Source organism: Piliocolobus tephrosceles, chromosome 7 (assembly GCF_002776525.5).
Source record: "Piliocolobus tephrosceles isolate RC106 chromosome 7, ASM277652v3, whole genome shotgun sequence".
NCBI classification, from domain to species: domain Eukaryota; kingdom Metazoa; phylum Chordata; class Mammalia; order Primates; family Cercopithecidae; genus Piliocolobus; species Piliocolobus tephrosceles.
The window spans coordinates 147,705,339-147,728,689 of NC_045440.1; the positions used below are offsets into that span (position 1 = coordinate 147,705,339).

The following is a 23,351-nucleotide window of genomic DNA, read 5'->3' on the forward strand; positions in this document are numbered from 1 at the left end:
GGCTGAAGAGGTCACTGGACAGCACTTTATTGACATCCTCGGACCCAGGGCAGGGTCAGCAAGACTCCTAGCTGGCATCAGCCTGTGTCTGGCCTGCTGTCGCCATCCTTGAGGGGTGCAGGACAGAGCCCCATAGGGGCAGAGAGGCCTCCCTGGGACAGGAGGAGGGTGCTGTGCAGCCAGGCCCATCCCCAGCACTCGGGGCCCAGGAGGAGAGGCAGGCTCTGGCAGCGGTGTGAGGTGGCAGTGAGAAGCCAGGCCCTTGGGTGCAGCTCAGGCCTCTGCCACTGGGGCCTCATAGTTGAGCACGTAGTAGTCATGGACGTACATGAGGACGGCTATTGGCTGTCCAATGATGAGCGTCAGCCACACAGCTGCGTTGCCATAGTTACCCCGGAAAAAGCGGCCCACGAACCAGGCCAGTGGGATCTGGGGAATGAGGGGCCAAGTCAGTCGGCCATGGTGACCACAGGGCTGGGGGCTTCAGGGTCCCTGGGCATGGGGGGGTCAGCCCAGGGGCTCAGGCAGGGGGTAAGTGGGTGAGGAGGCCACGCAGGGGCCGCTCACCTGAGCCATCATGCCCGTGAACGCCCAGAGGCGGAACATTCGCAGAGGGACGCTCACCAGGTACTGAGGTGGGAGGGAGAGAAGATGTCAGAGTGGGAACCAGCCATCCCTGCCCAGGGGTGAGGCAGGACGTCCCACAGAGCACTGACCTCGTGGAAGAAGGCCGAGGCCAGGAACACCCCCATCCTGGCCATCCACCTGCTGCTGCCCCGTCGAAGCATGGGCTTGTAGAAGTGTCTGCGGGGGGGAGTGTGGAAAGGGGTTCAGGTTCACGGCCATGTTCCACATCTCACACACACACACACACACACACACACACCCCCACCTACCTGATGCACCACTTGTGCACAGGGATGTTCCAGTTCTGCCAGAAGTAGGTGACAGACTCGGAGTTCCTAGGGGCCAAGAGACCACAGGGGGAATCAGAGCACACCATGGCCCATCCCAGCCCCCAGGGACACCCCAGGGACACTCACCACCAGTCCCGGTAGAACTCCCGGTCTCCAAACTGCATGAGCTCAGCCACGGCATTCAGGCAGGAGTGGAAGAGCCAATAGAAGAAGATGAGCCAGATGAGGTGGTTAGGGACCTGGCAGGGGGTGGGGGTGGGCACCAAGTTCTAGAACCTTCCCCCACATGCCACCGTCCCCTCCTGTCCTGCCCCCACGCCGCCTGTCCGCGCTCACCGCCAGCTTCAGGAGGCGCTCGATGATGCGTGAGTAGTCCATGTCCTGCAGAAACAAGCCCTTCAGCCAGCCATGCTCCCAGTCACTCCCCAGCCACCCCAGCCACAGGAGCACCTAGGCCGCTCACCTTGAAGGGCTTCATGGAGTTCTGGATGGTGGGGACCATCCACTGCAAAGGAGGGCACCGTGTCAGCTCCCAGCCACACCCAGCTGCAGCCAACCCTACCCCCCCCCCACTTACCTGCTGGATCAGCCCCACCTGAAGCTGGGTGAAGAACAGCTAGGGGGGAACCAGAGAGCAGCCAGCTGAGGCCTTGGCTAGCCTGGAGGACCCCAGCTTCCAGTGGTCGCCCCCAGCCCCCGATCTCACCATCTCAAGGATCCGTCGCAGCAGAAAGCGCTTCCGGATGCGGGGAGAGCGGGGAAAGTTGAGCTCGTAGCACAAGGTGGGGGCGAAGAGGAAGTAGTAGAGATCTGGAATGGGCATGGGGGGTTGGTTCCAGAACAGACCCGGCCTGTGCCCCGCACCTCAGCCCCACAGAGGTCCTCACCGCGGTAGGTCAGGTTGTCCGGGTAGCTCACGGTGTGCGGGGCAGCGGCGCTGCTGGCTTTCTTCCCTGCAGAGGCTACGAACACAGCAGAGTGGGAGGCGGGGGGTGGGGCCCTGCTGCTGCCCAGCCCCCCAGCAGGCAGCCCCAGCCCCCGGCAGCCCCTTACCAGCCTTGGCCCTGGCCCTGCGGCACCACAAGTTGACATCACGGTAGGAGAAGAGCTTGAGGAAGAGGATGGTGTGCACCATCAGCGCCAGCAGGGAGCCCACTGTGGGAGAGGTGGGCTCAGGCCTCCACAGGGCCACAGCCAGAGGCCATGCCCGTGGCTGGCCCAAGACAGCTGGGCAGGGTGGGATGGGGGCGCACCTGGAGTGATGGACTCAACCAGTAAGACCACAGCCGCTGGGAAACACAGAATGGCGGCCAGGTTGGCCACATGCAACAGCAGTCCCGCCTGCTCCGTCAGGGCACCCTGCAGTGGGGGCCAGAGCACTCAGCCAGGGCTCCTATTGCCTGGGGGAGGGGCTGCCAGGCTGGGAGCAGCTCCTCCCAGGAGCGCACAGCAGGGTAAGCACACACAGTGAGGGGCACTGCTTACCACCGCCAGGCGCTTCTCAACCTGGAACGCAGCCACAGCAAAGACATTGGCCGCTGTGGACAGAATCACCAAGGCACAGGTTCAAGGCCACGTCAGCCTGATCCCCACCCAAGGCCCTCCTCAGAGCCCAGCTCACCAATAACCAGACACGGGGCGGGCCAGCTATAGGGATCCTTCAGGAACAGAGAAACCACCTGGATGGGGTCCACCAGGATGCCATACCTGGGGATGGAGGGATGGGGGCCTGAGTGGGTGGCAGGTGGGGCTATGGGGCAGGGCCTGGACAGGCCATGGGTGGGGCAGGGCTGGGACCTGGCAAAGGCACTCACTTGATGAGGTTCTCCAGAAATAACCGGGCATTGCTCAAGATCTGCGAGGGACGGACAGGAGGGTGCAGCCCCTTTAGTCCTGGCCACAGGGCACTCACCCCAGATCCTCCCAACACCTCTGGGCACATCCCCAGCCTGAGCTCAGGGTGGCAGCCTCAGGCTTGCAGACCCAGCCCTGTCTGGTCTCCATGCCAAGCTCCAAGACTCAGCACCCACCTCAGCCAACACCAGTGCTGGGCAAGGGGAAGTCCCTCCCTGTCCCCATCACACCAGAGGGGCCCGCATGGAGGGCACAGCCAGCAAGACCAACCAGCCCTGCCAGACGCCTGGGTCTTCAGGAGCAGAAAGACCAGCTGCCGAGCTGCTCACATTCCTCCTGAGCCGAGCCAGTGAGGGACCCCAGGCTCCCACAGCCAACCAACCACAGACAGCCCCAGAACAGCAGAGCCCTAAGGAACCAGTCCCCACTGGTGGCCCAGGCTGAAAAGAGGGAGTTGCCTACCCTTTCTCTGCAGGAGCAGTGCCCAGCTGTGTGGCAAGGGGGGCTGGGCCTAGAGTGCTTCCCAGGGCTTGTGCCCCTCCTACCTCTTCTGCTTCCTGCAGCCCTCCAAGCCTTCGACACTTGGCTCTAAAGCAACTTCCCAGGACTGAGCCCCCATGGGAAAAGCCTCCTGGGACTAGCCTGGAGCTGGGTGCTTGGTCTCCCTCTGCAAGGACAGGAACCTCCTCCTTCATCTACAAGCACTACCAACACCTCCATGAGCTGGGCCCCAATGCCACAGACCTGGCTTACTACCCAGAGCTCAGGCCTCACGCGGTGGTGAACTGGTGCTGGGGAAAAGGGTCGCTGGCAAGGAAACACTGAGGGTCTCTTGCCTGGGTGGTCAGGGAAGGCTTCATGAGAGAGGAGACTGCTTCAGAGAGACAAGGGCCACTGCCCCGCCTCCCCCGGTTGCAGGGCTGACACACAGGCCTTCTGCACGGACACATGTGGCCCACACTGTCACTGGCCTCTCCTGAGGGCTGACAGTAGGCAGGTGCCAAAGCTGCCAATGGGCGGTACCCATCTCCAAGCCCAGGCCACAGAGGGAATGCAACAGGCAGCCCAGAGCGGGACACACGCCTGGGGCTGGGGGTCATGGGGGAGCCAAAGCAGGGAAAAGGCTTCAGGGCTGGACCAAAGGGCCAGGCGGGCCCAAGGGGTTGGGGAGAACACACAGTGCTGCCTGGGCTGGACAAGGCCCAGCCTGGGCCAGGAATAGGCTGCGTCTCCTGAGTGCTGGGCTGGCGCTGGGCCCACTGTCCTCCTGCCTGGCCAGCTTCTCAGCCACCAGGCCTCGTGGGCCTCCACAGCTGGCCACCCCCAGGAAACCTCCCAGGACTATGGGCAGTGGGGGGTGTGGATGTGTGGAGCCCCTTCCATGTGGTTAGCCACAGGAGCAGCACCCAAGGCCAGAGACAGACACGCCTGGGTGAAGGTCAAAGGCCTCGAGCCACATCAGCCCTGAGTGGGGGAGGCTGGGCCCAGACAGCCCTTGCCCCTGACCTGCCCTGCGGGTGCCCCTTGGAGCCCTAGATTCCAACTACTTCTGGGGTGAGGCTGGCAGCCCCACCCCACGAAGTGCCAGTGGGAAGCAGACCCAGAGGCATCAGGCCTCGGACGTGGCACAGGGCTCCATCTAATCACCTTCCTGGGGGGCTCCTAGGACCCACAGCTGAGGGAAGGGGCCAGGAGGACTGCAGAGCAGTGGCCAGGCCTGCAGGGTTCCTTACCCACGCAGGCCACGTGGCATAGCACAGCAAGTTCTTCTCACATCCCCTGCCAGAGAGGCCTTGTGTCCACAGAGCATGCAGTCCACTCTCCCACCAGCCTAGGGCAAGAGCCCTCCACCCTGCCCTCCCTGGAGGCCCTGCACCCCTCAGACCCAGCTCACAACACACGGGCTCCAGCCAGGCACTGCTTGGCCTCCCCACGCCCATACATCTGCAGGCTCTCCTGGGATCCAATGGGGAGCAGCAAGTATATGGTGCACGGGCGCCCAAGTGACCACAGCAGGGGCAGCTACTGCCACTCCCCTCCCCAACAGTCCAGTGCTGGTGGCCACATGGAGGTGCAGCCTGCTCCACACACCCCAGCCCACAGGGACTCCAGCCCCGACACCCTGGGTGGCAGAGCCTGTTCCCAGGCAAAGGCCTACCTGGGGCAGAGCCCCACCTAGACCTAGACCTGCTCCCAACACCATGTCCCACTCACCAGCATCACCACACACCAGTTCAGGATGCCACGGTAGTTGCTGAAGCCACTGTCAGAGCTGAACAAAGAATCCTGCAGGCGATGGCACCTGACAGAGCACAACACAAGCACCCGCTGAGTGGACACCAGCAGGGCAGGGCCGCCCCCGCAGGCCCCCACCCCAGCCTCCTCGTCTGCCCTCAGGCCCCACTCCCTATTTACAACCAGGAGGAGAAACCAGGCAGAACCACACTCTGGCCTCAAGACCTACAGAGGGCAAAGCTCTCAGGACCCCTAGAGCCTGCACCTCCAAGCAGTGGGAAGAGCATGTCAGAGTCAGGAGAAGCAAGCTCAGCTGGCCCTGCCTGGACTGGACCTACATGGAGCTTGGACACTCCAGGTCTCTCTCTCCAGAGGCCTCTGGCCACTGCTATGCACTCTGGCTGTGGACTAGCACTGGGGCCACAAGCAGGGTCCCACCTGGGGATGGACCAGGGGGCACCGCCCAGCACTGCGGGGACCAAGTGGTGAGGGTTGAGTCCACCCTATTCAGTGGGCCCATCCCAGCACCCGGGAGCCAAGGGATCCCCACACTTGGACGTGCAGGCTCAAACTGGCAAAGGCAGGCCAAGTGCCAGCCACACACCAGCCTGACATGCAACTTCCCAGAGGCAGGGATCCCGCCCTCATGTGCCGGTGTAGCATCCACTTGTTTGTGATGTGTTCCAGCCCAGGCTGAGGGGGCTGAAAGGAACCCACCCAGGGCTAGGTGCCTGCTGGCCAAGAAGCTTCCAACAGAGGCGGGCGCCCACCCATGATCTCCCAACCAGTGCTGGAGGGGCACAGGCAGACCCTGCCTGTGGTCCTCAGCATACTGCACAGGTGGAAGAGAGTACCCAGCCCAACAGAGGGACTGCCATATAGCTAGGACAAGGATAGCAGGAGCTTGGCCAGGCCCCACACGTCCTAGGAAGCAGTGCTAGCTCACATACACTAGCTGCAGGCCCACCTCACCGCCCAGCTACCGTGCCACCAGGAAACCACACAGAGCATTGACCAAGTCCTCAATTTTGTAAGAGGAGAGGCCAGACCTCCCTTTCCCTCCCACACGCACATCTGTCCCTCAGAGCCCCTAGGCAGGGAGAGTGGGCCTGAGAGCAATGGCAGGAGCCCCGTGAGGCAGATGCCCTCAGGGTGCCCAAGGCAAGCTAGCTAGGATTGGGGTTGACAGTCAGACGGCCCTGTCCAGGAGGCAAAGGGCCAGGAAGGCCAAGAGGCAATGCCAACAAGCCCAACCTTTGCCCCCCAAGACCAAGGTTGGTGCAACAGCTGCCCCATCTACACCTACACAGTTCCTGATGAGTCTACACTGTCCCACAAAACCGCCAGGCAGGGAGGATGGCCACACCTTTCCCTCTGCCCATCTAGACTGGAACACAGGGGCAGGCAGCTCCACCCCAGCCCCTGCTTCTCCCAGCTCCAGCCTGAGCGTCCTGCGTCCACCCACCAGGTCCATCTTGGGCCAAACAGTGAGGCTGTGGTCTCCACCTGAGCCTCCCTCCTACCCCCTCCCCAAGTTGGTAGCTTCCTTCCCAACTGACCATGGCCCTTGGCTCATCTCCCCAGCCTACTCCACTCATTGCCTGCCCACAACCAGGAGGCTGGGTGTGGATGCCGCAAGAGCCCCAGCACCAAGACAGGAGCAGGGGCACGAGACCCAGCTGCCCAGCAGCCTCTCTGAGCTGTCTGCTGGACTGGGCCTCTCCACTGCCCTCTCTTCCCAAAGTTCAAGCCCATTTGTTTTCAGCAGGACAATCCCAAGCCTCAGGGTTGGCCTTCTTGTACCACAACCTACCAACCACAGCTGTTTCACAACAGTGTGACCCCTGCCACCAAGGACACCATGCTGGCTTCATCCGTGCCCATCTCCAAGATGAAAACAGGAGTCGGGAAAGGGTGGTGCTTCCCAAAACTCACTGCAGACAATTCTATACAAGCTTTCTCAGGGGCCCCTTGACAGGCTTCCAAGGCCTGCCTTAACCCAGCCACGCCCTCACCTCAGGCCCTTCACAGGCCTAACCAGCCCTACCAGGAGGCAGCACCCCCACTGCACTACCCCTACCCCTCACAGGCCCCCACGAGCAGGAAGCACCAGTCCACCAGTGCCCACAGAGCTCCAAGCAGCCAGTGTGGCCAGGGGCAAGTGGGCTAGAGGGCAGGCTGCATGGAGCAGCATGTGGAGGCGGGATCTGCCCCTGTGCCCACAGCACCGTTGTCTACCCTCTTACCTACTGGAGGGCCTGCCCAAGCCTCTGCACCTTCCAGCTGTCCCTGCACCCACTCCCTAGTCCAAGAAGACTCGGAGCAGCCTGCCCTCCCTCCTGCAGCCCCAGGCCCACCCAGCCAGCAGGATCCTCTCAGTCTCACAGCAACACTGAGACCTAGGCACATGCCCACCCGCCACCCTATCTCCAGGTTCAAAGTGTGTCCAAAGGCACAGGTCCCAGTGAGTCCCACACATGGGGCCCACACAGTGCAGCTCCAGGGCCAAACATAATGAGGAGGGAGCAGAGTCCAGCTCTGCTCCCAGCTGCCGCCTGTTTCCCTCTGGCCTCTGGGCTGGGCCTGGGTTCAAGATGGTTGGGGCAGGCTCCCTGCACCTCGCAGACCCTGCTGGAGAGAGGAAGGGAGAGTCAGAGAAGACACCTCAGGGACAAAACACCCTGGGAGAAGCCAGAAACCGGAAGGCCCCGACTGGGGTGCCTGTGAGCAGAGGGCTGCTGGGTGTGTGCAAAGAGCCTGGCGGGAGGGAGCCACAGGCACAGCAGAAAGGGGTGCCCTCTCCTGCCTGCCTCATAGGCTCACCTTGCCACGGGGCCGGAAGAAAGCAGCTCATACCCAGAGCCAAGCCCTAGGTGAGCAGGAAGTGTCTGTGAGGGGAAGAGGCCCCACGCTCAAGGAGTAATGAGGCAGCGGCAGAGAGGAAAGGCTGGGCTGGGCCAAGAGCTGCAGGAAGCGGGAGGGAGGGAGGCTGTGAGGCTGACAAGGGGGTGCGCTAGAGGCCAAGTTCCAGGAGGGCAGCCAGAGCAAGGCCTGACCCAGAGAGCAGGGAGAAGAGTCCAGTGGCCACAGCCAGTGGGGCCCCAAGCCCTGCTGGATCCTCAGGTCTGAGGGACAAACACACATGGCCTGCAAGTCCTGGAGACCCAGAAGCAGATGGACTTTTGGTCTCAGCCTCCAGTCCCAGGAAGGCCTCACCTCTGCCATCTACTGCCCCTCTTCCCAAGGAGAGACTACCCCAATGGCAGGGACAGGGACCCACCAGGCCTCTCCCACGAGCTCTGCACCCATCCCACACCAGCAGAAGCACAGGAAAGGCTCGCTGGTTTGCAAAGCAGGAAGGCGACTACTCTCCCCTGTCTACCCCCGGATGGCAGCTTGGCCCAAAGCTGGGACTACCCTCATCTCACACTTAAAAAAACTCAATTCCCGGCTGGGCGCGGTGGCTCACACCTATAATCCCAGCACTGTGGGAGGCCAAGGCAGGTGGATCACCTGAGTTCAGGAGTTCTAGATCAGCCTGACCAACATGGAGAAACCCCACCTCTACCAAAAATACAAAATTAGCCGGGTGTGGTGACACGTGCCGCAATCCCAGCTACTCGGGAGGCTGAGGCAGGAGAATCTCTTGAACCTGGGAGGCAGAGGTTGAAGTGAGCCATGATCGTGCCACTGCACTCCAGCCTGGGCAACAAGAGTGAAACTTGTCTCAAAAGAAAAAAAAAAAAGAAAAAAAAAAGAGATCTCAATTCCCACGTCCTCCACAGGTCATGTAGCCATCCCCCCTGCCTCCTAGAGACAGGGTAACTCCAGGAGCCACACCTCCTTTTCAGGCAGGAGGTGTCTAGGCTAGCCTCCCTCACCAGCACCCCAGACCCACAGCAGACAAGCACCCCTCTCAGGAGGGCCACCCTCCTCCCCACGGCGCCTTCATGGCCTCCGTGCCTGACCTTTGTCCACACTGCTCCATGCCTGCCTCTTTCTGAGGTTATCTTATCTCCCAGATGAACTGAGCACCCTGAGGGCCACGACAGTGCCTGCCCTCCCCCAGTCCCTCCCATGGTGCCCAGTGAAGGAAAGCTCTGTTCTTGTTCACTGAGAGAGCAAATCATTGCCAACTAAATGTCCAAAATCAGCCCACTTCTACCTTGATAACCTCTAGGCCCTCAGCTGCCCTCTAAATCAAAGCCCCTGAGGGTCCCTGGGCCAGGGTAAAGGCCATAAAGGGGGGATGGAGGGTGGCAAGGGGATTGCTCAAGGCCAGCTTAGAGGAGGAAGCCAATGCCCAGGCTGGCCAAGTCCTTCCCATGGGCCATGGTTCTCTCCCTCCACCGCTCTGTCAGTCATCCAGCTGAGCCGGGTACCCGCCTACGGTAACGTCCACCACCCCAATACCCCATCCCCCACCTGGAGGGTGGAAGTCCCAACACAGAACCCAACTCTCTGTCCCTACAGCAGACGCTGGTTCTGGCAACATCAGCAGTGCTCCAGGCCAGCCTAACCACTGGAGAAATGAATGGGCCACGGAGCCACTCTCAGGAGGGTCTGCAAGGACAAGAATGCCTCTTACACTGTCGCTTGTCTGGGCAGCTGCTGACTCCCCCGTCCTCTGACAGGCCTGGGCTCCCGCTGGCCCCTCCCTGGCAGGCCAGCCCTCCTCCGGGAGTCTCCCACCTGCAAGGCACCGCTCAGAGCACCAACAAGGACCCACCACCACAAACTGCCCAGATCTCATCTGACTCCTTCCAGATAAGGGGACACTGTCCAGGGCGGGGACCCCACCAGCCCGCCCCTGGAAAAGCTCCTCAGGAGCCCCTGAGGATGCACAGACCCACGAGGATCTGAACGCGGGACCCCTGCCGGCTCCCCTCTGCCTGGCCAAGGCCAGCTCCGGAGCCCTACCCAGTGACCTTGTCAGGTGACTCTCCCCCCTAAGCCTCAGTTTCCCCACAGAGCCCATAGGGCACACCGGTGCCCCCTTAGCCCAGGGCCCATGTTCTCGGACTCGGAGCTCGCGCTTCGGCCAACCCCGGAAAGTCGCGGGGCCCTGGGTCAGAGGTTAGGGGGTCAGGCGCTTCGCTACCTCAGCTCCCAGTGGCCGCTGGCCACGCCGGCGTCTGCGTCCTTGCTGGGGGCCGGGGCTGGCGCGTCCCCCGCGGCTCCCACGTCGGGGCTCGCAGCAGCGTCCCGCACCTCCTCTTCCGCCGCCGCAGGCCCGCCGCCGCCGTGGCTCGAGGGCCGCGACCCTGTCCTCCGGCGCCGAGAGCCGCCCGCGCCGCCGCGGTCGCCCATGGCCTCAGCCCGCGCCCGGCCGCGGCAAAGCTTAGGCCCGCCGGCTTCGCAGCGCCCAAGGCCCGCGGCCCCACCTCCGGACCTTCGGCAACGGCCGCCGCCGCCCCCTGCCGGCCGCCGTAGCCCGGGTGCCCGCTCCACCGGCGCGTTCCACCCGCCCCCGTCGTGCCCGTAGGCCTCAAGGATCGCGGCCGCGTCGGTCCGGAGCCGCTAACTAACGTGCGGCCGCCTCTCACGTCCATTTGTAGTCCGAGGCCGACCTGAGGCGGGGCCTGGAGAGGCTCACGGGGAGCAGAGCACCCTGGGAGCCGTAGTCGCCGCGGGCGCGCGGGCGCAGAGCACCTTGGGAGCCGTAGTCGCCGCGGGCGCGCGGGCGCAGAGCACCCTGGGAGCCGTAGTCGCTCGCTGGGCCCGGGCTGCGGGCTGCAAGTGCGTGCAGCAGGAACGGACTTCGCATCGCCCCTGCGTGGTCCCGGGATCCTGTCTGGGGGTGGGCCAGGCCCCGGCTCCCTGGCCGCTGTGCGCCCGCCCCTCGTCCCACTTGTGTACACACGGGGTCTCAGCGACTCGCTCGGGGCAATCATTTAGGAAGCGCCTAGTGCGCCACGGTCCAGCTGCCCAGGCCGTGTCCGCGGCGGCTCGCGTCGCCAGCCACCCAGCGCGTTGGTTTCCGCGCGCGCAGCTTACGGTAACGTCCCTGGCGCGCTTGTGCTCCGCGAGCCCTCTGGTTACCCCGGCAGGAACCTGCTTTTCTTCACCTTAGGGGACGTCAGACAAGGGCCAGGTCATAAGACCAAGCTGGAGAAATGCACCAGGCTCTGCGTCACCAGAACGCCTGCCTTGCACGCGACTCCCAGGCTCTCCACCTCCCCGCCTGCAGAGCCCGGCGAGAGGAGGGCGAGGGTGAGGGCGCAGGCCCCTTAGTGGTGTCTCCTCGGCCCACGCACTCCATCCACAAGGAGCTCCACTTCCCTCAACTCTCAGGGCCTCCCAGTTTCCAACCTGGGCCAGCCTCTCCAGGATGTCAGAAGTCTGGGGCGCTGGATTGCTGGTACTCAAGAGGCTTCTGTGCATTTGCACAGCCTGTGCAACCGCCCTGTTGTTTGTTGTTATTTTTTCTTTTTTTTTTTTTTTTGAGACAGAGTCTCGCTGGGTCGCCAGGCTGGAGTACAGTAACGCGATCTCAGCTCCCTGCAATCTCCGCCTCACGGGTTCAAGCAATTCTCCTGCCTCAGCCTCCCGACTAGCTGGGACTACAGGTGCGTGCCACCACACCCAGCTAATTTTTGTGTTTTTAGTAGAGACGAGTTTTCACCATGTTGGCCAGGCTGGTCTCCATCTCCTGACCTCGTGATCCGCCCACCTCGGCCTCCCAAAGTGCTGGGATTACAAGTGCAAGCCACCATGCCCCGCCTGCTGTTATTTTTTCTAAAGACCGGGGTCTCACTATTCTGCCCAGGCTGATCTTGAACTCCTGGCCTCAAGCAATCCTCCCACCTCAGCCTCTGAAGGTGCTGGGATTACAGGTATGAGCCACCAGCCCAGCCACCTTGTATGTTAAATGAAGCAACTACTCAACTGCAACAGCCACAGGTGCGGCCCACCTTGGCTTGGTGTGCATATTGCACAGGACATGGAGTGAGAACATCCTGGATCTCAGGATGCCAGGGTTCTCTGAGGACTCTGACTCTAGAAACACCTCCATTCCTCTGGGGTGAGCAGGGGCAAACAGGTGCTTCTCCTGAGGTGGGGTCCTCTCCTGTGGACTGGTCACAGTCTCCCCTCTGAGCTCCATCCTGTTCCACCAGCTCCACCAACAGTGGTCAACAGGGCTGCCCCCTTGGTTGCCCCCCTGGTGACATGTTCTGTCACCACAGGCCACTGTGGGTTGCTGCCAGCCAGATATCAGGCAGGCTGGAGCTACCTGGCAGATGCCCTTTGTGTAGCTTGCTGAGTGGGGCCGCCCTCACTGGGCCTGAGAGCCCCTCACACATGGGCCTTGGTCCGTCAGGACCAGCCCTGTCTCCTACCCAGTCTCCCAGAACATTCATCTATTGACTGCAGTCACTGACAGACACACTCAGTGGCCAGGCAGGCCCAGACCTGTCCGAGTATGGACTGACACCAAGCTCAGAGAGGTCTGGACCTGACCAGAGTGCCTCATGCTAGGCAGAGGAGATCGACGGCTCAACCTGTGGTGGCATTCCAACTCAAAGCTGGCAAGTGGCCACAGAAGAAAGACAGTGGGACGGTGGACTGGACCACCAGGAAGGATGGGTCGGGCCTGGTGAGCAGAGCCAGGCTTGGAGCCAACGGGAAAGCACTGGCTGTGGACGCACCATTAAGGAAGGGCTTTGCCACCAGGGGTGGGGGCGGGACGGGGCAGCAACTCCAGAGACGGAGAAAGCCCTGCCCAGACAGGCCCTGTACCCTGGGACCTAGGGTGAGGGGAATGGTCAGGGTAGGTGAGGTTGGTTGGGGACAAGGGTGTGTATGGCCAGGTCATCGAGGAAAGCATGGTGCAGATCACCCTGCTGGGGGCAGCAACAAATGAGGGGGCCCAAGCCTGAAGCGAGTTGCCTTGTAGGACTAGTGGAATAAGGGGCCGGAAAGGGGTTGGAGCCTCGGGCTGACCCAGGGCTTACAGGCCATGGGTGGGCCAAGGAGGCCTGTGAGAAGCATGGGTCCCAGGAGAGTTCACAGCCAGTGGTGGTCTGTGGCCCATGCCACTCATTCAGAAGGGAAAGTTGTATCCGTGGCTGGGAGGTACCAGGGAGAGCGCATCCCAGGCCTCAGGGAGGCCACCTCCATCCTTCCACCTGCTCTACGCATCAGAATCCTGGAGAAGTAGAAACAGTCACTCACTGTTGGAGTCCTTCAGAAGGAGTGAGACTATGAACCTTCCTCCCAGCCATTGCTGCCTGCCATTGTCAAAGAGAGCACCCACCTGCACCACAGCCACTCCAAGTGGCAAGCACACAGGCCATGACATGCTGCAGAACTGGTTCTCCTGCTCTCCATCCCAAGGGAGTCTGGGCAGGTCTGTCCCCTGTCCCTGCCAGGGTGTGGGCAGCTTTGTTGGCCTTGGACCTAGGACTGACCTGGTTTGAATGTATGTGCCTGAAGACTTTGGGCCTCTCAGCTCATGCCTGCCTGCCTGGTTACCAGGGGCCATTGTTGGGCAAAGGGTCCCTGTCTCTTATCTCCTCCACTACTCATTCTGTCTAGAGCCCTTGGGCAATGGTTGCAGAAGCCTCTCTTCTCCTGGGTACCTCCTCCCTGGAACTGGTCCAACCCAGCTATCCATGGAGGCCTCCTCAGACACTGGGGGAGCACATCTAGGAAGCCTGGGGGTCAGAATGTGGGCAGCAGGCCACAGGAAAAGGGCCAGACCTCGAACTCCCCACTGTCCCCATTTCCTGCCACAGCATCTCAGAGGGCTTGAGGTGGCTGTCGGGCCTTCCATCACAGCATAAAACTCCTTCAGGGAGAGAAAAGTGAAGGCACCCAGGCCGGGGAACGGCAGCTCCTACTGTACCTACCCTCCCTACTCTGTCCATCCTTGGGCTGGGCCTGACTTTAGACTGGAGCTCCATAGTGCTCTTGTTCCTGGTGCAGAGCAGACCCACCTACCCCAGGGGAAATGCCAACTACTTTGCCTTCAGACCTGATGCTCCTGTGGTTGGGCCTGCCAAGCCTGCCCTCCCCAGTGGAAGAAAGAGCCCTCTTACGAACAGCCTCAGCCTGACCCTTGTAGTACCAGCCTCTGAGGTGCTGCCAGACTCGGAAGACCCTCCCAAGCACCCCAACAGCGTGCCCAGCCCAGGACACATCAGCCCGACACTCCAGATTCTATCAAGAGTGGCATTTATTCTCCTTGTGGAGGTGCGGCGCTCCGGGGAGCTGGTGCTATTGTGCTTAGGAAGGAGGTCTGTCCGTCCGTCCGTCTGTCCGGCCGGCCTGGCCCCAAATGGGGGCGGAAGAGGGGCACGGCCCGAGTAAAAATCCCGGCCTATTCCGGGTGGGAATATGTACAAGGCGGCGGGGCGCGGGGGGGGGGGGGGGGGGGCAGGCCGGCGGCCGCAGCCCCCACCCGAGGGCCCCCGCACCTCGGGCCCTACTTGTAGAATCAGTACAAAATAGGTGCTACCTAAACGTTCCTTCTACCTGAATTCGCTAAGTCGGTTATTGTGCTGCTTAGTTATGGGGGCGGGAGGGGGCCCATGGCTTTCCACGGCGGTGGGGTGTAGGGGGAAGCAGGAGACCCTGACGGGCCCACAGCCCTCCAGCTTTCTCCTTAGGTAGGTAGACAGGAGTATGGGGTGGGGTGGGATGGGGGCGCCTGTGTGTGCGTGTGCATGCGTCACAGGTGGGGAGGCCCCAGCTTGGGAGCTGTGCAGGCACCACGCCTGGTTGTGTAGGGTATTTGGATGTGGGCACTGCTATGCAGAGCGGCGGGTCATCCCTGTGGAGGCAGCCACGCTTGCTGCTGGGGGTGAGGCTGGCCACACCATAGGCTGCAGCTGGCACCTTCTTCTCCAGCCATGGCTCTGCCCCTGGCTGGACATGGCAGATGTGTGTTTGCCAGAGGATCAGAGAAGTGGCCACCTGTGTGGGGGCCCAGGAGCCCTGATCTGTTCCCCTCAGCTGGAGCCAAAAGGCCTAAGTCAAAGGTAGAGCCTAGTTGTGCCCAGCAGGGACTGGTTGAGGTGGGGAGGAGTGTGGGGGGCATCTGAGCCTAGGGACCTGGTCTCTCTGCATCTGCCATTCTTCCCTGGCCCACCCAAGCCGGTTGGACCCCTGTCCTGCAAACACACCTCCCAGCAGGTGGCTGCGTTCCTGGCGGACTCAGCAATTGGCCTGGCACATAGTAGGTGCTCAATGAACGGTCAGTGAATGATTAATGACTGAAGGAAGGGTCTTGGGTGCAACCACCCCACCCCCGCCCATGGAACCATTACAGCCGCCGGGCTCTGCCGTGGGGGTCGGGGAGGGGTGGGGAGAAAGTCTGCGCGGCCGGCTCCGCGCAGCGTCCCTGATCTAGGGGCCTATGGGGTGGGTAGGGTGAGGGGATACCTGATTCTCAGTAACTCTAGAGGCGGCGGCAGCTTCGCATGCAGTGCGCATTATTGCTCTATAGTCGGCAACGGACTACCTAAGAGGGAGGGGGAGCGGGCAGCCCCGGGTAGGGTCGGGAGGAGGGGGTGGGGCTGCATGCAGTGACGTCACAAAGGCGGCGGCCAATGGGGCGGGTCCTTGGGGCGGGGTCGCCGCCGAGGCTTTGGCATAGACGGGCGAAAGTTGGCAACCGAGTGGGGGCGGGGCCTGGGTCTCAGGGGAGGGGCCTGCCTCGGAGAGGCGGGGCCTGAGGCTCCCTAGAGGCTCCCAGCTAGGGGCGGGCCTCGGGGCGTGGAAAGTAATCCCGGACATTCCAAGCCCCCGGCGTCGGCGGGCAAGATGGGGGTTCAGCGCCCCCTCCCTGACCCGAGTGCAATCCGTTCATAAGTAAAACGTACAAATACAGAAAGAAAGAAACCCGACGCGTCCGCAACCCCCCCAGGGGGCTTTACCCGCAAAGCGAAGACAGAGGTGTGTAGAGGGCAGCGCCCAGGCTTGCCTGCCGGCCCCGGGAATCCGTCCTCCAACACGAATGCCCGGGGTACGGGGGTGTGGGGGCCCGGGGCAGGGCGGAAGCGGGGTCTGAGGAGGTCGGATAAGTCCATGCGATTCGATATGTGTCATTATTATTCGATATGGAGGACAGAGCCCGGGAAGCTGGGCTGGAAGAATTCGGATTTGGCAGAGGATGCGAGGCGAGGGTAGGAGGGCGGCTCCGACTGAGGCCCCAGAAGCAACCCGAGGGAGGAGGTGCCGCCGTCCGCCCCTCTCCCCGACCCCCAACGCGTCTAACACTCCCGGGAGTTCCGCGAAGACTGCGAGCCAGGGGCGTCCCTGCAGGCCTGCCCGCTCCTGCTCCGCCCCGGCCTGCTGCCGGGGAGGGGCCGGCTCCCTGGACGTCTGGGCCGCAGGCCTGGCGCTAGAAGGCTTGGGAAGGGGTGGGGAAGACCTGAGTCCCTGCGACGCGATCCAGGGGCGCAGAGGCGGGAGAAGGAGGGCGCTCCCTACCTCACTTCACCCCCGTCTTCAGAGACCCAACTCGGAGATGAGGTTCGGTTCTAGGTCTCGTCGACCCTATTGCTGGGAGAAAGCCGGGGGCACCCTGGAGGGGAGGGGAGGGGGCTCGGGGTGGGTCCCCCTCGGGACCCTATTGCTTGAAAGGGCCGGCAAGGCCCCTGGCGGGCGGGGCGGGGTGGGACCGGGCCCCCCTCCCCCTATTGCTGTGAGGAGGGGCCCGCCCTCCGGCCCCTCCACCCGGACGCCAGCGAAGACTTCCCTGGGGGGCCGTATTGCTGAGAGCCGACCTGGCTGGGGGAGGCCCCGCCGCCCTAGGCCTGCACAGGGCTGAGCTGTGGCGGCGCAGGAGCCGCGGGGCCGCCGGCGCCGCCCTTGAAGCAGGCCGACTCGTAGTGCTTGTTGAGATAGGACTTGAGCGCGAAGCTCTTCTTGCAGCGCTTGCACTGGAAGTGCTTGAAGGCCGAATGCGTCTGCATGTGCGCGCGCAGGTTGGAGCGGTCGGCGAAGGCCTTGCCGCAGTGCGCGCAGCCGAAGGGTTTCTCGCCGGTGTGCGAGCGCATGTGGCCCTGAAGCAGCCAGGGCCGCGAGAAGGCTTTGCCGCACACGCCGCACTTGTGGCGCAGGTCGTGCGTGAGCAGGTGCATGGCCATGGCCGGCATGGACACGTACACCTTGCCGCACGTCGGGCAGCGCCGCGCCAGCTGGCTGTCCAGGCTGCGGTGCGTCTGCTTGTGGCGGCTCAGGTTCGACGATGTGGCGTATGTTTTGCCGCACTCGCCGCACGCGTGCCGGCCGCCAGCACCTGCGGCCCCTGGCCCCGCGCGCGCCTCGGTGCCTGCCCCCGCGCGCGTGCCGCCCCGGCCCCCCGGCCCGGATCCCAAGCTGCGCCCGCCCGCCCCGCCCCCGCCTCCGGCGTCGCCGTCGGGGGCCGCCGCCGAGGCTGTGGAGGGAGCGGCGGCAGAGCCGGCATTGGAAGCCTTACGCCGCGAGCGCCCGTCGGTGATGAAGAAGGCGTCTGCCGCATAGCCCTCGCTGACGGCCGCGTCACCGTTGATGTAGCCGCCCGCAGCGGTGGCCAGCTCCGGGCGCGGGGTGGGTGGCGGCGCTGACCCTGCAGCCGCCGGACCCAGCTCTCCACGCACGGCTGCTGCGTACATGGGCTCCGGCGACGGCCCTTTGAGCAGCGCAGCCTCGGCGTCGCCATCGTAGACGGACGAGGGCCCCACGTAGTCGCTGAGGTACCCTGCGGGCCGAGGCGGACGGACAGCAGGAGGGGAATGGTGCGGCGGCAGGTCACACACAGGGGGTGGGGCGCGGGGGACAGCAGAAGCGGACCGGGAGACCCAGGTCCGGGAGGGAGGCGAACAGGGAGCAGGACAAAGGAGAGGGGGCCGAGGGACCGCGGGGCAGGGAGGATGGAGACAGCAGGGAGGGGAAGACAGGGGAGGAGAGGATGAGACAGGGCCGGGCCAGGCTCCGCCCCCGCCGCCCCACCCTCGCGGAGAGGAGGAGAGAGGCGCGTCTTCGGGCGCGGCTGCCCCCCTTCCACGGAGCCTCAAGGTCAGGGGGGAGGGGCGGCGCTTCCCTCTCTCTCCTCCCCCACCCTCTCTCCCCTCCCCCTCGGGTTCTCCCCACTTCAGCAGTTTTCCCTGATTATGCAACACACTGCAGACCCGCGGCGCACAAAGCCAGGACCGCCGGCCCAGGGACCCCGTCTGTCCCGCCTCTGCGGGGTCCTGGCCGGCTCTCCTCCTGGCCTGCAGAACGTGCGTTCCATTTTGATGTTGACCCTCTCTGGCCGTCTAGTTCTTGGAGGAACCTGAAGACATCTCCCCCCTCCAGTTCCTCCGGCCTCACCAGCACCTCCCTCAGCTCTCCTGCTACCCACTGGAGTTGACCCTGCCCTTGCTGCTCCTCCATGCACTCTGCTTCTCCCCCCAACTCCCTCTCACCATCCTGCACCCTTGGGTCCTCCACTGTTCAACATTGCCCTCTCCCGCTCACACCCTAACCCTTTCAGGGCCTTCCCAAGCCCCTGAATGGTGCAGAGAGGGCCAGGGCGTCCACCTTCACAGGGACGAACTGGAGGAGGGCAGCTCACTTATACCGGTAGCTGCAGTTGCTCCCCAGGCACAAGATGGATCTCATAACCTCAAAGTCACAAATGCACTCCCCTTGCGATGCTCTGGCTCCTTCAGGGCTACACCCAGTCTCCCAGCATCATCAGCCCTTGTGTGCCATCACAGGGTGGGCTGCACACTGATATGCCGAACTCACCACCTTCTCACTCACGCAGGGTCACACATGCAGTCACCCCGGACACACTCTCAGTCACATGGTGCACAACGGCCTTGGAGTCACATGGTCCCATGTAGTGGCACACAGGCGAGCACACACACACACAGGGTCACACACAAGCGCACACGGTCACATGGCCACACACAGTCACATGGACCCACACAGGCTCACACTCCTGCAGGTCACACTTGCTCTGCCACCCCACGCTGCTGGCACTCCCGACCCCTCTCTTGCATGCTGACAGTTGTCCTTGAACTTGGGCACCCTTACACAAAGAGCCTCCCCCTGCCTCCCACACCTTGGGCTCCCTTGCTCACAGCCTCCTCCCTGCTTCCTCTCCCTGACCCAGGCTTCAGGGAAAAGACTGCTGCTGCCTCTGCTGGTCCTTCTGCTCTGACAGGTGGGCGGCCCAGTTGGACCCCCTGCCTACTCCCTGGAGCTCCCTGCATTCCCCAGCTAACCCTAGTAGGTGTCCTAGTGCAGCCAAGGAAGAGGAGAGGGTGGCAAGGCGGCCCTGGTCTCTGAGTGTAGGTCTGTGTGTGCCGGCATGGCTGGGTCCCGTCATGGCAGCGTCCATGCGGCTCTGTCTGTCCCAGCATGGGTCAGGGTGTGGGTCCATGTGTGCGTTTGAGTACCTCAGTTCTCCCTCTTCCCCACCCTCTGTCCAGCGTCGACACGCTCCCTGCCAGCCTTGGCCTCTGCTTTCCCTTTCCTCCCCTCTACTGTCCAGGCTCCAGCCACAGACTCTTGCCCTTTCTGGTTCCCTTCAGTCTGTTTCCCCGGGCCCTGCCCTCCGCCCCCACACTCTGGTCCTTCACCGCTTCCAGCAAAGCCCCAGGCCCCGCGCCCCGGTCTCAGACCAGCGCTCACCTTTATCGTGCAGTGGCGCGCCGAGGTCGCTGCGGGCGCGTCCGTAGGCGCTCTCCAGGTCGGCCGAAGAGAACGCGTCAAGTTTGACCTTCTTGACCAGGAAGGACCTGGGCATGATTCCTGCGGGGCTCCGGCGCTGTGGGCCTGCGGAGCCGGGGCTTGGGGGGGCTGCGGCGGCAGGGCCCCGTCACCATCCGAGGAGCGGCGGAGGCAGCGCGGGTCCCCACTCTGGCCTTTGGATGCTGCCGCGCGAATGGTGTCCTCTCTCCTTGCTGCCCTGCGTCTCCGCCGTTGCCCCTTCGGATCCCTCTTCTTCCTCGTTCCTTCAATCCTTCCTTCCTTCCTTCAATCCTTCCTTCCTTCCTTCTCTCCTCTCCTCTCCTCTCCTCTCCTCTCCCTTCCTTCCCTCCTCTGGTCCCGGCTTCCCAGCCCGCAGTGCCGCCCCTGGACAGGCGGGGGAGGAGGCTGGGGGGGCGGAGAGGGGGGGAGCGGCTCCGTCCCGGGCCTGGAGGCTGCGAGTGGGTGCAGGGCTGGCCCGACTCCGTGGCCCCCTTCCCCTCCCCCCCTCCCGCCGCCGCGGCGGAGCCTCAGTCAGCGGCCCCCCATGCCCCCGGGGGCGGCGGCGCCGGGCCCGGAGAACGCGGCGGCAGCGGCAGCGCCGGCAGCTTCAGCACCGCGGCCAGCGCCGGCCTGGGCAGCACCGCGGCCAGCGCCCGGGCGCGCTCAACCGGCACGGGCGGAGAGGGGCGGTCCGCGGGGGTTTGGCCGCCGGGCAGGGGTCCTCGGCGGGGGTCTCTGGGAGGCTTGCTTTATTGTTCTGCAGCCGGAGCGAGCGGCAGTGGCGGCGGCGGCGGCGGCGGCGGCGGCGGGCGGGGGGCGGGGGTCCTGGGGGGGGGGGGGCGCAGGGGGGGCGGGCCGGGGGGGGGGGGGGGGGGGGGGCAGGGGGTCCGGGGGGGGGGCGCGGCGCTCGGACTGTTCCTGGGCCCGGCCTCCAGGGCCCGCAGCCGCCTCTGCCTGCGGCCCGGCCCAGCCTCTGGCTTTTAAAGCCCAGGAGCTGGGGGAGGGGGAGAGAGGTGGGGGAGAGGCCGGCGGAAATGGCTGCGCTGGGCCGAGCCCCGGCCTGGGTCTCCTGGGAGGGGTCCCGGGGATGCCTCAGCCTGCGCGTGTGGGGAATTCCCCCGCGCGGCTCAGGAAACAGCGGCCCGGCGGCCAGCAGCATTGTCGGGCGTGTGGGGAGAAATGGAGCCAGACCTGGGACCCAAGCGCCCCTGACTCGGGGTCTTCTGAGGAGGAACGCAGGGCGGACCCCAGTCCCGCCGGCCTCGCTCGGGGCCTGGGGCGCGGGATCTGCGGGGACGGGCGGGGGAGGCGGGAGCCGAAGGAGCGAGTGCTGAGGCAGCGAAAGCGCAGCGCGCGCCCTGTGCCGCAGTGGCTCCAGCCGCTCGGTCACCCCGGCTGACCCCGTGCCGGCTGGAGGGGCCTCCCCGCCCCCGCCTCTCTCCCCCCGGGCGGGCGTGCGGCGCAGCGGCGTCGCTGCGAGCCGGCGTGGAGCTGGAGAGGGGCTGCCACGACCCTGCTCCAGAAATTCTGCTGCTTTGGGGGTTTTCCGCCCTTCCGCTCGGCTGCAGCTCCCCACGGCAGCCCCGCAACCAGGCGGATAACCCTTCCCTCGGCCGCCCGCCCAGCGTTTGCAGCCCCCATGACGTCAGGCTCAGCGGCCAATGGCGGGGCGCCGGGAGCGGGGCTCCGGGGTTCCGGGCCGCACAATGGCCGCGCGCGGGTGCCTATGTCCCCAGTTAGGGCCTGGCGCCGCCATTGTCCCCTCACCCGCCCCGCCCGGTGGTCCGGGTCTACGGGCTCCGAGCGCGCTCCCGCACGCCCCGCTGCCGCTGGGGACCAAGGTCGCGGGGGCGGCCCTGGGGAGCGTCCGGGCGCGGGTGTGCCGGGAGCGCGTGCAATACTGGAGCGCGCTCGTTGAGGCGCGCAGTGACCTTGCGCGGGGCGGACCCGCGGACAGCGGCTGAGAGCGCGCGGCAGGCTGGCCCGGGGAAAGACGGCCTGCGGGGGCGCGCTGCACTTGCTGAGCTCAGCGCCCCGCCCCCGGCCGCCCGGCCCAGCGCTGAGCCCGGGTGGGTGTGACCCGGCCCGCCCGCCCGCGCGGGGGGTGCGGTGGAGACCACGGACCCGCTTTGTGCCAGCCGCCCCGGCAGCGGCAGCGGCGGGACATTCATCTTGCGTGGCAGGCGCTCCCGAGGGGTGGGGGCGGGGAGCGGCCGCCCCCTTATCGCTGAGCGGCAGCCGGCTAGGCTCGCGGTGGGGGCAGGAGCGGGATCCCCCTCCGCCGAGCCGCGCGGGTCCTGGCTCCCTCCCGGGGGGGGCCGGGCCAAGGCACAGCCGGAGGCGCGGGGCCAATTAACATTTTGATTGCTGGACTGGGGGGCCATCTGGACCGAGGCCTAATTACCCGGCACACCCTCGGGGCGCCGGCGGGAAGTGTCAGGCGCGATCCCCTCATCACCCAGCGCTCACAGCCTTCTCCTGGACCCTGTCCCTGCCCTCAACTCTGTCCGACTCCATCCCTGGCCTCCTCCGCACGTCCTAGTATTCTTGCCTCTCTGTCCCCACATTCCGGGCCCTCCGACCCCCAACTCTGTCCCCTTCCCCCATTCTTCCGTTCGTCTGCCCTGTCCTCCCATCCGTTTCTCTCCTCTGCCCCTCCCACTTCATCCCTTCTCCCCGCGCCATTCCTGTCGTCCTGCTCTCACCCCTTTTCCCTGTCCCTCCATCCACCCTCTCAGCCTCTTCCACTCCTGCCTCTATGCACATACCTGCCTCTCTCTGTCAAGCTCCTCGCCCCCTTGGCCCCCAGCCCCCTTGACGGAAGAGGCATCAGAGCGGGACACATGTGTCCCGCCAGGCGCTCCCGCGGGAACCATTGGGGCGGCCCTTGCCCCCGCTCAGGTGGAGCCTGCAGCCTCCCGGGACCCCTGGCGGGGAGGGACAGCTGGGTCCAGGCCTTGGCTATCAGTCTGAACCGACCCGGGTGCGGAGCGCACATGCGACCCGAGCGCAATTACTTGGGCTTCCTCACCCCGCCCCCCCAAACATCCTGACTCCCCCTTCCCCCTCTCCCCCAGCATCAGGAGGTCGCTGTGGTGCCCCAGTCCTGGGCCCCAGCTAGGAGAGGCTGGAGGAGGACAGTGGACGATTCTCACGCTTTGGAAAAGTGTCAGTCGTCCTGCATGGGAGGCCTCCCCGAGTCTCTTACTGAGAGCTGCGGCCTTGGGAGGCTCTGTTGCAGGAGAGGAGAGGGTCAGGGTCCCCAGCCAATTAAAGTCCTGGTACCCCTAGCCACTCTCTGCAGAGCCCCTCTTGGGGAGTCTCTTCCTGCCGCCCTGATGCAAGCCCCAGCTCTGCCTCTTGTCCCTTCAGGTGGGTGCAGTGTTGGCTCTGAACCCTCTGTGCCTGCTGCTGGCCGCACCTCTCCCTGCACCTCCCAGGCCCCATGTTGTGGAAACATCAACCATAAGGGTCAGGTGTCCCCACTCTTTTGTCTCCAGCACCCCACCCTCATCAAAGCCAGAACCCCTGGTGTGCCCACCCTCAGATCCTGCAGTTGCATTCTCACCCACCCCTGCCCTATTGAGGCTCCAACCCAGGAAATCAGTGGACAGCCCAGATCGGAGGGTCCACCCTGCTGGACAGAAATGATGGGCAGAGAATAGGGTGTTG

At 64.5% G+C, this 23,351-nt stretch overlaps 2 protein-coding genes across 3 annotated transcripts; both read right to left on the reverse strand.

The window, feature by feature from the left end:
* Positions 1-10: 10 nt before the first annotated feature.
* On the reverse strand, positions 11-10,599 carry DGAT1 (diacylglycerol O-acyltransferase 1). 2 transcript variants are annotated; one of them, XM_023188215.3, is made up of 17 exons: positions 10,108-10,599; positions 4,986-5,073; positions 2,732-2,772; positions 2,539-2,624; positions 2,403-2,455; positions 2,171-2,276; positions 1,971-2,072; positions 1,805-1,879; positions 1,624-1,727; positions 1,495-1,533; positions 1,381-1,422; positions 1,254-1,298; positions 1,044-1,156; positions 897-962; positions 717-804; positions 568-630; positions 11-429 (listed from the first exon to the last, which is right to left on the reverse strand). In XM_023188215.3, the coding sequence occupies exons 1-17, from the start codon at positions 10,314-10,316 to the stop codon at positions 274-276; spliced, it is 1,476 nt and encodes a 491-aa protein (XP_023043983.1). In that variant the 5' UTR covers positions 10,317-10,599; the 3' UTR covers positions 11-273. The 2 variants fall into 2 exon arrangements, with proteins under 2 accessions (XP_023043983.1, XP_023043984.1); XM_023188216.1 differs by having other exon boundaries at positions 12-429; positions 1,044-1,075.
* A 3,567-nt stretch (positions 10,600-14,166) lies between these two features.
* SCRT1 (scratch family transcriptional repressor 1) lies at positions 14,167-20,056 on the reverse strand. The gene is made up of 2 exons (XM_023188335.3): positions 19,620-20,056; positions 14,167-17,694 (listed from the first exon to the last, which is right to left on the reverse strand). The coding sequence occupies exons 1-2, from the start codon at positions 19,732-19,734 to the stop codon at positions 16,763-16,765; spliced, it is 1,047 nt and encodes a 348-aa protein (XP_023044103.1). The 5' UTR covers positions 19,735-20,056; the 3' UTR covers positions 14,167-16,762.
* Positions 20,057-23,351: the final 3,295 nt, after the last annotated feature.

Bases quoted from the DNA above. Each gene is read 5' to 3' on its own strand.
- DGAT1 (XM_023188215.3), bottom strand. From the start codon at position 10,316: ATGGGCGACCGCGGCGGCGCGGGCGGCTCTCGGCGCCGGAGGACAGGG. The intron at 1,423-1,494 runs GTAAGTGGGGGG...CCTCCTTTGCAG, and splicing joins AGGTGGGGCTGATCCAGCAG to TGGATGGTCCCCACCATCCA. The intron at 1,157-1,253 runs GTGAGCGCGGAC...ACCCCCTGCCAG, and splicing joins AGCGCCTCCTGAAGCTGGCG to GTCCCTAACCACCTCATCTG.
- SCRT1 (XM_023188335.3), bottom strand. From the start codon at position 19,734: ATGCCCAGGTCCTTCCTGGTCAAGAAGGTCAAACTTGACGCGTTCTCT. The intron at 17,695-19,619 runs GTGAGCGCTGGT...CTCGGCCCGCAG, and splicing joins CGCGCCACTGCACGATAAAG to GGTACCTCAGCGACTACGTG.